We start from the raw sequence: 15,388 nt of genomic DNA, 5'->3' as shown, positions 1-15,388 counted from the left end.
CCGCATACCCGCTCGACATTGGGCGAGCAAGACAACGTCGTCGGCCAAATCAAGATCGTTCAGTTGCTCCATGGTTAAAGGATTCCACAGTAATCCTCGGTTCGGTCTGCTGTCAATAGCTCCACCTAAAATCTCGTCCTTTACGATGAGAAAGAGTAGCGGCGATAATATACATCCTTGTCTCACTCCAGCAGTAATCCTTATAGGTTCCGACAAGACACCATCATGTAGGACTTTACACGAGAATGCCTCGTATTGTGCTTCGATGAGATGAACTAGCTTCTCCGGGACTCCTCTACGCTTAAGTGCATCCCAGATATTTTTGTGGTTGAGTCGGTCAAACGCTTTTTCGCAATCAACGAACACCAGCAGGAGAGAATCCTAGAATTCGTTGATTTGCTCCAGTATGATCCGGAGCGTGGTGATGTGGTCCACACATGATCGGCCAGCACGGAATCCGGCTTGCTGTCGTCGGAGAGAAGCGTCGATCTTCTCTTGTATCCGATTAAGGGTAACTTTGCTATGTATTTTCAGAGTCACACATAACAACGTGATGCCACGCCAGTTACCACATTCGGAAAGATCTCCTTTCTTTGGGACTTTTACTAAAATGCCCTGCATCCAGTCGGCCGGAAAAGTCGCGGTTTCCCAAATTTCTGTGAAAAGTTGATACAACATCTGCGCTGACACTGTTGGGTCAGCTTTGAGCATTTCAGCAGGAATGCAGTCTATTCCTGGCGCTTAATTGGATTTCATGCTCTTAATTGCCGCTTCTATTTCAGCTAATGACGGCACCGCGGAGTTGACGCGGTTAATGCGCAGCACTGTAGGTACCGTACGCTGCGGGTTTTGTTGATCATCCTCGCTTGGAACTCGGAAGAGTTCGTTGAAGTGCTCAGTCCTACGCTTGAGCTGATCTGTACGCTCTGCCATTAATTGACCTGCTCGGTCTTTCAGCGACATTCTGGCATTTGTCCTGACACCACTAAGGCGGCGAGAAATATCGTACAAAATAGGCGGATATCTCCATTGGCGGCGGCTATTCCTCCCTCTTCGGCTAAAGAGTTGGTCCAGTCTCTCTTTTACCGTCTACAAGATCGTTTGACTGTCTTCTCTAGATCAACGTAACGCTGACGGGCAGCTGCTTTAGCCGATCTAGTGCGCGTGTGCCCAATGTCGGCTTTCGCCTTTCTCCGTTCATTGACGATCCTCCAGGTTTCATCCGTCATCCATTCTCTCCTCCCACTACGCAGCTCACCGAGAGTTTCAACACTTGTCGTGGTAAAAGTGTTCTTGATGCCTGTCCATTGTTCTTCAACTGGGTGGTAATTCAGAAGCTCGGCCTTCAAGCTGTTCGACGAAGGCCCTTTTCACCTCTGGGTTCACCAACCGGTGGACGTCGTAGCGACATCCGATTTTCTCCTCGCGTCGTTGGACGCGTGCGACACGTAAGCGTATCTCACCGATGTGAAGGTGAGCGCTGCGCTTGTTGCGGACATCAAGGAGGCTCCTTCTCCACTTTCGGCTGATGCAGATGTGGTCAATTTGATTTTCTGTTCAGGCATCCCGGGAAACCCAGGTGATCTTATGCGCTGGTCGGTGAGGGAAGGGCGATCAATCAATGACCATGTTATTGTTGCCACAAAACTCAGCAAACAGCTCCGTTTTCGCTCATCTGTCCTAGACCGTTGGGCCAGCTTGCTCTGCCCATGTTCCGTTCGTGTCCGTGTTTTCATGCCAAAGGTCGTTGCCAAAAATTCAGTTGATCGTCTTATTACGGTTTCTGTAACATTTTTATTGTTTCGTAGACGGTAGGTTGTTGGCCTAAAGTCACTATCCCGCGATGGTACTGCCATCTTAGATTTAGCTGGCGGGAACCGCATTCCATATTCAGCCGCTCACTCCGAGACAGACGCTGCTTGAGCCACCCCTAACCTGGGATACAGACGCTCGGCTTTTGTAGTTCATTTAGCATTACCCAGGATGCACCACGAGGAGGCGAACTACCTTACAACCCGTACGTTATATATATTCGTGGTATATGATTTCTGTTTAGGCATATAAACCTGATGCAGACTAAGACGAATCAAACTTGATACTGACTGTTAAATCCGTTGCTACGTTCTCGAGTTAATTCGTGAGGAACGGGCACCAAATCATTTTTATTTATAACTTTTTTGTCATGTAAACCTGACGCAGACTAAGACGCATCAAAAGTGATACTGACTGCTCAAATCAAATCATCAAATTTGCTAAAAATGACTTACCAGTTTTTAAACTTCCATACGAAATTTGCTAAAAAATGACTTCTAAATTATGTAACTTTCCAAATGGATTTCATAACTTTTTTTGACATATAAACCTGACGCAGACTAAGAGGCATCAATCTTGATACTGACTGTTCAAATCCGTTGCTCCGTTCTTGAGTTAAATCGTGAGGAACGGACACCAAATCATTTTTATTTATATAGATATACAGAATTTGACAAACCACGTCGATTGTGTTGACAAACTTGGAAAAATAAGCTTCAACATTCCTCTTCGAGTGACGCGTCAAGTAGATTTTTTCCGTCGTTCAAACCATCGCACCTTATATAGGATGAATAATCCTATGGACGTCTGATGCAATCGCTTTAACGAGGTTTCAGATTTTTTTGACTTTGGAATGATCAAAAATTGGTTTAAAATTAAAATTAACTGATAAGTTTTGTCTGTGCGTTACTTTTTTATAGCGAAGATGAATAAATAATAATAATAATAAATGATCCACTAGCTCACGCTACTCACCAACGAACCCAGTATCTAGAAAGTGATCAAAGCTGGAAGTATACGCTGGGCAGGACATGTTGCAAGAATGTCGGACAACTATCCTGCAAAAATGGCGTTCATCGGGAATCCGGCTGGTACGAAACGACGCACAGTGATCCCTGAGAAAATAGGCGGCCAAACCCCAAAAAATGAAGCATAAACAAGAAAAAATCCTATAGTCCCTTAGTTCAAGGCGTCTGGGATCACTTGTTTCACCCCATTTCGCGCGCGCATCATCGCCCTGGCAACACGATAAGATACCAGTTTCGCATGCTCGCCGCACAGTGGTCCCTCAGAAATTCTAGGTGGCATTAAATAGAAAAATAAACAACAATGTCTGACCGAATGAATTGTCTAGTTTTGTTCTATAACCTTTAAGGCATCTAGTATCACATATGGCAACAGTGCCCGTGACGATTTTCGTTGCGATAACGACGTGGCAACGTAGTGTTTGACACTGGTTCACTGTAGCGATAAACACGCATGTTTTTCAAATTTTGCACGTGCTACAAAATACGTTAAAATATAATGTAATGGTGTTCTGGATAGATAACTTTATGCTGATTTCGAATTTGTATTCTGTTTCTAGTTTAATTATTTTTTATTAATTCGTTTGTTTTTACAGGCTCAGTTACTTAAGTTTAAAAGAGCCGAATTCTTAAATATGATTTTAAAAATATATATATATAAACAATTTTCATACATTTATGGTTAGTAAGGTTGAAAACCGATTACTCGCGGTGTACTCGAGTTTAGAAGGGTGACATATTTTTAGGAGAAGGATGGGATATAAGTAAATTGTAACAATGTTGATGAACACTCAATTCTTGAATCTATTCTATAGATATAGTGTATCTATAGGACGAAAGTTTAAAAAAAATTGAAGCAGTGAAATGAGTGTATGAAAGTAAGTACATTTTCTACATTGAATTTATACAAAAGTAGACCTACAAAAAATCTCCAAATACCACCAAAGTTTTTTATAACAAAATGTCTTTATTAGGGTCCCCTCTACACTTTTCCTTTATGACTTTTGGCCACTTTCGACCATTTTGCGAAAAAATGCCAAAAATATTTTGATACCACACTCGTGTTTTTCGATTTTTTTTCAATTTTATCCCCTCTCCCTGCACCCCCCTTTTGGGTAAAAAGAATATTGAAAACGTTTTCAGGAAGTTTGAAAACATATATTCAGACACCCCACACGTGTCTTTTTCCGAAAATTTCAAATTGACTCAAAAATAGATTCAGCACCTTCGAAAACCCCCGACACCAAATTTCAAGGCATTTCCATTCATTTTTCTATTTAATGCCACCTAGAATTTCTGAGGGACCACTATGCGCCAGTGTCACTATTTCGCGCGTGTTTTTCTTACATGTGTTTTGGTGAAATTTTTGAACGAATTTTTTTTGGCTCATTATGTTTCTTGAAGCATTTTTAACGCAGAATTTGCATTTGTTGTCAGTTTCAAAATTCAATTGGTTGTAGTATGTGTTAACGCCACACAAAGTAAGTGCTATTTTGGAAGTTTTATTTTGTTTTTCACATTGTGAGGCGTTTGTAACATGGTAACATTTGTCCATTTTTTAATGCAAACGTTATGTCGGAATGACACAGAATTGTATAGCCTGAATAATCTGTAGAATTGTAAGGGGTTGTATCTAGGACACGACTGCATATTTTCGACGTAGAACTACAAAATTATATTATGGAATCCACTTGTTTACCACTTCGAGTATTATTTTAGAATGCATCGAAATTTTTGTAATAGATTATGTTCTTCTTAACAGATAAATTTGATGAACGCCCTTTTACCTTTGATATGATGCCTAGGACTACCAAAATATTTGAACGGAAACATTGTCAAACGATCATTGTATTTAATCTTTCCCTCTGAAATTATTGCACATCTCATGCTTACGTAGTTCTCGAACCGCGAAAGTTCATTCACCTCTAGTATCTGAAATGACGATTTTCCCAGGCAAATCGTCGCAACTCAGTACAAAGTGAGTACTCAACACCAAACATTACCCCCGACTTGCATGTATCTGCAAAGCGGATTCCCCCAGGCACATTAATTTTGAAGTCCGTGTTAGAGAAACACAGCTCAGTGGGAAAAAAATACCCCCGACTTGGATGTTTTGACGAAGCGGATTCCCGCAGGCACATTGATTTGAAGTCCGTGTTAGGGAAACACAGCTCGGTGGGAATAAAAATACCCCCAACTTGCATGTATATTTGCAAAGCGAACTTCCACAGATACATCGATTTTGAAGTCTTGGAAGTTGGTGCGTTTAGATAACGCTTGACATTTTACAGTTATTCAATTGTTCATCTCATGAAAAATAACATTTTATTAATTGTGATACACGCGCAGAAATATTTCCTATCACTTGATGCAAACATCCTTCCGATCTGTTAAGAAATGTTCGAGTTATAAGCATTCAAAATACGGGTGGGGTTCGCACACAAATCGGCAGAAAAAATGTATTGGAAAAAAGGAAGTTCTTCCAGTTTTCATGAATGTAAACCGTTTAGAGATTAGAGAATTGTAATGTACAGTATATCAAACAAATCATAGAGAATTTCTGATTCGATTGGTATGCAAATCATGAGAATTCGTTCACAGTGAAAATAGTTATTAACGTTAACTTTATGTCATAAAAACGTGACCTGTTTTCTGATTTGGCAACCTTCCTGAAAGACGTAGTTCTACGTTAAAACTGTTAATTCAATAAAGCACTGTAATGTCTAAAAAATTCGTACAAACCAGGTTGATCTATGGTTTTGGCAACGAGAATGATTTTACGAAGCTTAATTGAAATTTAAACTCGAGTGGTCGAAATTCAATGCGAAAAATTCGTACTTCAGCCAGCGCACTTAATGCCACATAAACCGACTGAAATCCACTGATGTGTACCTCTTCTCTTTGCTTCCCCATCTCATCTCTTCCCATCCAGGTTCCTGTTGGCGAAGGATCTGATGGAAATTGAGCAACTTTGTGCAATTTATTCCCGCGAGTACGAGAAACGCTACCGCTTACAGAGCGACCCGAAACTGGTAAGTCATTGGAGTATTGTGAGCTGTGCAGAGTTCGTACGTACTCAATCTAAACCCAAATTGCCATTTTCCTTCCCGAGCAGCAGCATGACATGATACACTCGAAAAACTGCGCGAAACTTGCTGAATAGTTTGCTTTTCTCGCCGGCAGCGACAATGGCACTCTCCGACATGGTAAGTGAGAACTCGGTCGTAGTGGCGTGGGTGACGGGTTAGTTGAACTTTCTTTCTTTTTCCGGGTGAAGCCACGGATTAATGGGAATCCAACCGGTGGATCATGCTGAGGGGATATAGAAGGGATTTTGAGATAATGACTGATTTTCATGCTATGCCATCAGCAAATTTTGTTGGTAGCTTGGAAAAGTTCCATTCACAGGTAATCCGGGTGAGGAAAATTATAGAGAGTCTTCAAAATAATGGCCGATTTTTTAGCTTCCAACCTTCGAATGGCAGGCTGAGGTGACACATCCCGATAATTACCTACCATCCAATTAATTAAGAATACAATTCGGTGGTTAATTTTTAATGGGCTTTCACCAACATTTTAATTGAAAATCCGCTCATCCGATGACGACGCTATTAATCGGTTCGATTGCTCCGTAATTAGTTTATTCATTGTGATTTCAATTAAAGTTGTGACGCGATCCATAATAATCAGTGTCCGAAGTTTCGTTTCCGCACACAACGATCATTGTCACATTCATCAATTTTTATTCTTTGTGAACTGATACATACCTCCGGCTACAGTTAATGAAATGCCTTCGTGATGTATTATTTTGAATAGCTATTGTAGAATGGGGCGCTGTGCAAGACCCATATGATTTTCAATATAAGCTAACAATGGGGCGTCGGAGAAAATGCACGTGATGAGAATTAAACATACGCTTCCTGGTTAAATCCCTCTTTCAATTGAAACGAGTCCTTTCTTCTAACGATTTTTTTAATTCATCACCATAATAGTCGGACTGCATAATCTGGAAGAACAATAAATATGAAAGTTATTGTGATTAAAAATTCATTTGTTTTTATTCAGGAGAACCCTGTATGATTCAATTATACTAGCGAATGATTTTTTGACGTGGGAATACGAATTTCAGGCCAACTCATCTAAGCAGTTGGTAGCACCATCTCAGATAGCAGTGAAACGATGTGGATGTAAAAACATTGGCCATTTGAGCATTTTGCATACTTGAAATCTTCGAAAAAGCGTTAGACTATTATTTGAAAAGGGCCAGAGTGTTTTGACGTAGAACTACGTCTTTCATTAAGGGTGCCAAATCGGAAAACAGGTCACGTTTTTATGAAATAAAGTTAACATTAATAACTATTTTTGCAGCGAACTGATTTTGGCGATTTACATACCAAACTAATCGGAAATTCCATAAGATTTGTTTGATATGCTATACATTACAATCCCATAGTCTGTATTAGGTTTAAATTGATGAAAATTGGAAGCATTCCCATTTCCTCATACATTTGTTCTGTCCATTTGTGTACTTTCCCGAACAGAGCTCTCAATAACGAGCAACTTATTGACGAGCAACGAAGGGGAAACCATAGGGTGTAAAGTCTCCGTGAACAAAGGAAAAGAAGAAGGAAGGGGAATATTTGCCTAGAGTATGAACGGTTGGTCTCGCTGAGGCAAACTTTCATTCTTCGTGAGGAAATCGACTGAATAACATCGTTTCTGGGCGAGCTGGACGGCAAGGGATCGAATACTTTTCTCAAGGCAATGGTGGAGGAGGAGTAATATGATGGATAAAGTAAGGTTTTCCAAGAGCCTTTTTGAAGGTTAGAGACGAATGAACTGAAGAAGTTCAAAGTCTATCTAATTCAACAAGCAAGGAAAAAAGGTAAACTTTCAGTCTCGTTCTGTATTCAAAGCAATTGATATCGCTTGTTCTTCCTTGTTTTGCGTCATCACATGTCTTCGTTTCGGATTGAGCTGTGGACGCGACCAAATTACTCACTCGCTGATGTTTCTGACATTGCAATCTTTGCATCCAGGCCATTGCATTGAGGTTCTGGACTACACAATTGTGTGAGAAATAATCAAACTAGGCTATCGTCAGCTCACCAAGAAAATAAATGTTCTGGAATTTTGTCAGTGATTTGGTTTTGCATGGCATCAATGCATCAATGCATTGAACTGACGCTATGGTGAAGCAGGTGTCAAGGTTGTGCACCAAAAAAATTATTTGGGGAATACCAAGTTATTCAAGAAGTTATAATAAATTATTAATTTATTGGGGTTCGCGTGTCAGTCTCAGAACTGCTTTAAACTAGGATTGCATTTGCGCTAATCTTGATCATAATGAAACAGTGCTGCTCTTTTCGAGGTTGTTGAGATTAACATATAAAGTTTATTTTGTTTATTTAGTCACCAAGAAAGTAAATATCGTTCTGGAATTTTGTATGTGATTTGGTTTCGCTTGCCAGTAGCAAAACTTTCTGCACTAAGGATGACAGGACTGCGCTTATCTCGCGCATGTATTGTTCTGCCAGCACACGAATGAATCATCAAACAATTATCGTCAAATGATTCTGCATTAAAAGAAACATTTCAGGGCGACCAAACTGGTAGAATGGTTATTTCAAAATTTTCGTAGCATTATAAAATAATATCCGCAGTTATAAACAAGCGACTTGAATTAAACTACAGCGTAGTTCTACGTCAACAATACGGTTGTGTCTTGAACACAACCTCCTACAACTTTTTTTCTTATTTTTTGTCGTAGAACTACGTCTAACCGGAAGATATAGGGGGTGAAATGGAAATCTAGGCACTGAACAAGTAGGAAAAAATGCAAGATTTGGAACGCTTATAACTCAAGTATTTCTCAATAGATCGCAAAGGTTTTTGCATCAATTGATAGGAAATATATCTACGCATCTATCATAACGAATAACATTTCATTTTTCTTGAGATAAATAATTGAATAATTGTGAAATATCAAGCATTGTCAAAATGCACTATGTGCCCATTTTTGATTGGTCCATTTTGTGCTCCTCAAATCGTACCGACCAAAACGGGCAACCAGAGCAGCAGCGAAAAAGAATCACGATTGGAAAGGAAAAAGAAAAAAATGAACGAAACATTGGTCGCAGTCTCACACATGCGTAATTCTCGAGCCAGCCAGTCAGCTTAAAAGTCCCCGCTCCGCTGCCGTAACGATCATTCTTTGTGTGGACACCGACTGGACAACATCGTTGCTGGACGAGCTGGACGGCGAGGGATCGAGTACCTTTCTCAAGGCAAGAGGGAGGAGGTGGTAGCGCTGGAGTAAATAGAGTAGAGTTTTCAAAGGGCCTTTCTCAAGGCTAGAGACGAATGAACTGCAAAAGTTTAAAGTCTCTATAATACAAGACCTTCCTTCCTTCCTTCCGTAACGATCATTCTCATTCAAACCGTACACCACATCGGTTCGCATCACAACACATCAACAAACCAACCCAAGCAGCCATGTCTGGACATGGTAAAGGAGGAAAAGTGAAGGGAAAGGCACAATCCCGCTCGAACCGTGTTGATCTGGAGTTCCCCGCAAGGGTAGCTAGGCCGAGCGCGTTAGTACCAGTGCAGCAGTCCACCTAGCCGGCATTATATAGTTTCGGCCGCCGAAGTGATTGAGTTAGCTGGCAAAGCTGCTCGCGACGATAAGAAAACCCGCATTCGGAACAGAACACATTCGGTTCGGTGGACATCAAGACAACAGGCAGTTGCAGCGAGTGGCGAGTGGCAAACGCAATCGCAAAACGGCATCAGGTAGTAGAAGAAAAAAGTTTGTTCTTTATACAAACTGCTTTGGTGGCAAATCCAGAACAAGGTGGCATCGAGGGCGTTTGAAATGTTTTTTTTTCAAAACCACGAGTACGAGTTTTCTAAATTGGAACCATTCCATAAAACAAGGCGCTTTTCAGGGCCATTAAACCTTCCAAAAAAGAGTTTAGGAAATACAGTTCAATGCTTTCTAAAACAATATCCAAAATAATAATAAAACACAAATTGATTTTTTCATAATTTGTTTGCCAGGATCTGATGAGTATGTGAATTTGGCAGTTGTTCTGAGCTTATTGATTTTCACCAATTCTTAAATTGCATCTAGATTGAAAGTACAGTATTTACACTTATCTCGACGTTTAGCTAATTGGACGGACCTGTAATGCGACATATTTAGTTGGACATTTTTGTAAACATAGAGTTCGGGGTCCAAATTATGACCCCACATTGAAAGTCGACACTGTACCACTGTCATCGCAAATGTTCAATTACAGGTTAAAATTACCTCAAATCCGATACTGAGTGGTGGTAATGCGACGTGCCATTGAATGTAATTTACTGTAAAATATGTCACAAGCTGGATGGGAAGAAATTTTCCAACTGTGAAAGCTGTGGCGAGTGGCAAATGCAATCGCTAAACAGAAAGGTTTAGCCGAACAAGATGGGGATATCGAGTGATAACAAAACAATAAACTCTTTAGATTGAAGATAATTTTGTGATCCTGAAAAGGACCCTTTTTAGCCTGCATGTGAATCCAACGAGCGAACAAATCGTAATGAATGTATTTTTTTGCCATCGCTCCCTTTTAACGCTCATTCGTTCGTCTCGTTGGACTCGCCCCTCTGGCTGAGTCTGCCGATTTGTCTCTATCCTGTGAGTGTGTACCGCTAGAGTATAAAACGCACAGACCCCAAAAAATATCTTATTTTCTTTCAAACAGTAAACCCGTGTGGTTGTACGGCATCGGCATCGTGGACGTAACAAAGGAGGACAAGTTAAGGGAAAGGCAAAGTCTCACTCGAACCGTGCAGGTCTCCAATTCCCTGTTGGTCGCATTCACTGATTGCTCCGCAAGGGTAACTAGGCCGAACGGATTGGTGCCGGAGCACCAGTATACCTAACAGCGATTATAGATTTTCGGCCGTCGGAGTGCTCGAGTTGGCTTGCAAAGCAGCTCACGACAATCAGAAAACCCGCATCAAGAACAGAGCAGCTTCGGTTCGGCGCTCATCAAGGCAATAATTAGTTTCAGTGAGTGGCAAAGTGTTTCTCCGGCACGTCGCATTAAATGTAATTTACTGAAAACATGTCACAAGCTGGATAGGAAGAAATTTTCCAACTGTGAGAGCTGTGGCGAGTGGCAAACACAATAGCTAAACAGGAAGGTTTAACCGAACAAGATGGGAATATCGAGTGATAACAAAAACACAACACCAAAGGTTCTTTTCAGAACCATCAACATATTCATAAAGAGTAAACAGTAAACTAATCCACTTTTCAGGTAGATAGTTAGGTATTCACGTAGGAGAAGAAAATAAAACAATATATTTAAAATATATATTTAACAAAAGCTGTCCCCTTTGTATAGTCCTACGTCACTCCGGTTATGTCCCCGACATTACCCACCCGTCTTTTCTACGTAGGACTACGTCTTTCATTTCTATACTGGGATGTGAGTTCAAAGTTTCGAAAACGAAAGCGTTATGCCGGAGAACGAGATTTTGAGCGTTAATAGCTCCAAAACAACTGAACGAAATGGTATGATATACACTTCATTCGAAAGATAAAATGTCTAGGCGTTATATACTTGTTACTAGTTGATCCAAAAACTTGTTCCAATAGCCTTAAAATTGCTTTCAAAACAGGCTATTGAAATCACACCAATCGGTATAAAAGCGAGTGTCGCTCGGAAATCCACTCACTTATGATTGCGCAACGATCGAGGTACCATCGCTGGAATGAATTGATGTTTCCCTAACACAGACTTCAAAACCATGGAGCCTGGGGAAACTGGCATTGCAAATTAGATGCGATCAACGAGTACTTTTGTACTCGTTTGGGCTTTTGCAAATCGGAATGTTTCCTTAACACAGACTTCAGAACCATGGAGCCTGGGGAAACTAGCATAGCAAATTAGATGCAATCAACGAGTACTTTTGTACTCGTTTGCGTTTTTGCAAGTTGGAATGTCTCCCTAACACAGATTTCAAAACCAAAACCAAAAGATGAAATGTAGGACATTTACGGAGACGAATGAATTGTTAGATTTAAAGTCTCCGTAAACAAATAAAAAGAAGAAGAAGAAGAAGGACATTTAAATTTTCATAAAAAAAATCAAATTACAATGAAAAAATATAAATTTTTGAAATTCATTTTTCTCAAAAACTATTTTTTTAAAATTCTTCCAACATGCAACTTCCAACTAATCACCCTTAGATCGAAAGGCATTGTTACTGGAAAAATGTTTTCGTAACAACAATTTTTTCATCTTCTCTTTGAGAAAATTGCAACCAATTCTAATTTTGTTTAAAGTCAAGATAGCGATTCACTGTATTGGACAAAGTTTTAGATCTTATTAACATAGAAACTTTTGTCGAAGACGTCCACATTATATTTTTAGTTTTCACATTCCACTCTGCAAACAAGTTCTGAAACGATTTAACTTCGATGATTCTTTGATCATCAACATGACGATTATTGATCCAACTAATGTCATAGAAAGGAAGCATGTGTTAATTGTTTCCCTACTAGAAAGTCTTCCGAATGTTTGCCTACCCCCTCTCTAAGGGCATGGGGGTATTTCTGTATAACTTGAAAACTAATCAAGCAAATGGAGCCAAATTTGGGATGTGAGGGTTCTTGGGTACGAGAAATGTTTCTATGATGGTATGACACCCCTTCCTCCTCTGGAAAGGAAAGGGGGTCCCATAAAAATAATGCACATATTTCAACCAAACATGACAATTGAAAATTTTCGGAAAACTCTGAAGGAAAATAGGAAAATTCGAAAAATTCAATTCGCATGTGTTCTACAATTACATATTGCCAAGCGTTGTTAGTCCATTTGATGTTTGCGGTAACGAATTAGATCTTCGTTCGAAAGTGGAAATAGATTTAAATGTGATAAAACGCACTCCTATATCGTCTTCTATCTATATAAATAAAAATGGATCGCCGAATGTGTTGATAAGAGCAAAACTCGAGAAAGGAATTATCCGATTCAGGGCTGTCTTCATTCTATCATATTTTCTGTATCAAACATTTATTCCATGTAACGGAGAAACATATTATTGCAAGTGGATGATAAATCTTGCACGGGAATTGTGTCTGAAAATAATTTGATATTATAATGTCGAGTTTTGGTGGAAGTACTGAAATTTTATAGTAAAAAATAATTTTAAAAGTTAGATTAGAAGATCAATCAATGAACAATTCTGCGATTGGACCCATGAACGTGTGCTTAAAAAGAAAACGTGGATGTGATAACGAAAAATAAATTTTGGGCGGGACGAAGTTTGCCGGGTCAGCTAGCTATAAAACTAACCGGACAATGCTAACATACCGACACTGTCACTGTATGACCTAATTTTTTTAAACAAAATTCGGAGAAATTAAACAAAAAACAATTCTTCCAGCTTTTTTTTCAGTTTTCTTTCAATTTTTTTCAGCTTTTCCCAGTTTTAATCAAATTATTCGATCTTTTTCAAAAATGTAGTTGGCATCTCTGTATACAAGTCATTCACCCCGATTCTGCATTCCTTCGAATTTGCATATCGTTTGAAACTGTTGTTTCGTTCGAGTTATAGTTTTGTATTCTCCATTCCAAACGTTTTGCGTATTCCGATCGACTTATTTGAAACTGTTCGAAGAAAATTCGAACAGAAGTAGAAATGTCAAAATAAAAATTTAGATATTAACGTGCCGGGTGCTGAAATTCAAGTTTATTTAAATTGTTTTCGATTGGAATAGATATCACTGTTGAGAGATATCAGTCGATCTTTCCCTAATAAATTTGGACCAGATAAAATTTCCTGTGTGAGGTCAAATTAAAGACGATATGTGGATATATGAGTTCTAGACAGTCTTCAGAATGCAACGTAGTGATGATGTGTAACATGTTTTTTGATAGAAGTATTCTTGACTAGGGAGATGCTTCTGGTATGTTCTTAGAAGTCTAGTTGGTTCAGGAGAAATACAGGAGGCTAAATTTATTAACACTGGTGAAAACTTTTACGTTAATGCGTTGGAGTACATTGGAAAATGGAGGGCTAGTCTAGGAGAAACACATCAGAATAAATGGATTGTATGAAAATCTATTCCTGAATGGCCGAAGATTCAAAGCAGCATTAGTAAAAAAATCCTGTTCAGATAGATGAGGACATTTTGTCTGATGACAATGATTAAACGAATTGATTATAATTAAGTTTTCATTCAGTCCGCATCGAGAGCATTTGATCAATGTCAGTGTCGGTCCTCACTTCCAAAGATATTTTTTGTATAAAAATAAAATAGTTAGAAATTCGACAGACAGCAAACATTCCAAAAAACGTCGTTCAAGAGATTGTGCGAACAATTCGCAGACGCGAAAAATCTGCTCGAAAAGAGAAAAATTGTCATGCCAACGCGCCAGCTGACACCACTTTACTTGTGACCCACTTTCTGGCTATTTTGAAAGTGACAGCGATTCCCACCTGACAACACAATACTGACTATCCAGACTTAATTTTTTATCCGTGCTTGGAGACACCATGAGGGGACGGTTGGGAAAAGGCAAAGAAGTTTGCACTATAGCACTCGAGAATATTTCGGAACAGATATGTAAAAGCATTTTCCTGGGACCGTCTTGAAATTTGATTGATGCTTTCTTTTGAATTTTCAACTCTTCAACAACTACAAATAACAGCAACGAGAATGAAAACTCGAAAATCGAGCAAACGAGAGAGTTTACAGCTGTTTTCGATCGAACCGTGCTCATATTCAAGAGGAAGTGCATATCATTGTGTCGGCTGTCGGCGAGAAAAGCAACTGCAAGTAACTGTACAAATATTTGGTTGAAATAAAATAGACTTTACATCCCGTTCACATCCGTGCAAGTGCACAAAACGAACGGTACTAGTAACGATCTAAGATTAACATGTTGTGCCAAAATGATTACACACATTGAAAACGAAAATTCTTCCCCGCAGGTCCCAGAAACGTAGTCCTAAACGAAAACATTTTATCGAATCAACGAGGGCTGGTATCAGATAAACCAGAAAAGCATCGTCAATCAACAATCCAAAACTTCGTCGAATCAACGAGGGCTGGTAGATAAACCAGATGTTTAATGTCATAGTCAGCAATCAACGAGGGCTGGTGAATAAACCAGATAAACATCGTCAATCATCAATCAAATACTTCGTAGAATCAACGAGGGCTGGTAAATAAACCAGATTTGCAACGTCATTGTCAGCAGTCATATATTTCGTCGAATCAACGAGGGCTGGTGGTAATACCAGATAAGCATAGTCCTGGTCAGTAAAAAAGTAATTGTCAATCAAGCATTATACCGAATCAACGAGGGCTGGTAAATAAACCAGATAAACATCGTCATGGTCAGCATTCAACCGACGTATCTCATCAATCAATGCAATCGATCAACTCTTTTGATTTCCTTCTTCAAGCAACCATAGATTCATCAATCAACGAATGATCGTGTTTTTGTAAGCGTTGAATCTTCAAACGCATATCAATCAATGTT

At 39.4% G+C, this 15,388-nt stretch overlaps 1 protein-coding gene across 2 annotated transcripts in view; it reads left to right on the top strand.

The window, feature by feature from the left end:
* Window positions 1-15,388, top strand: part of LOC129771308 (uncharacterized) — a 267,638-nt gene that overhangs the window by 173,302 nt on the left and 78,948 nt on the right. For both annotated transcript variants that reach the window (XM_055774829.1, XM_055774828.1), the window contains one exon: window positions 5,770-5,869. In XM_055774829.1, coding sequence (XP_055630804.1) covers window positions 5,770-5,869 — 100 coding nt within the window. The remainder of the gene's footprint in view (window positions 1-5,769; window positions 5,870-15,388) is intronic.

Source organism: Toxorhynchites rutilus, chromosome 2 (assembly GCF_029784135.1).
Source record: "Toxorhynchites rutilus septentrionalis strain SRP chromosome 2, ASM2978413v1, whole genome shotgun sequence".
NCBI lineage: Eukaryota > Metazoa > Arthropoda > Insecta > Diptera > Culicidae > Toxorhynchites > Toxorhynchites rutilus.
The sequence above is the reverse complement of the archived record's forward strand: the minus strand, read 5'-3'. Positions and strand labels throughout refer to the sequence as shown.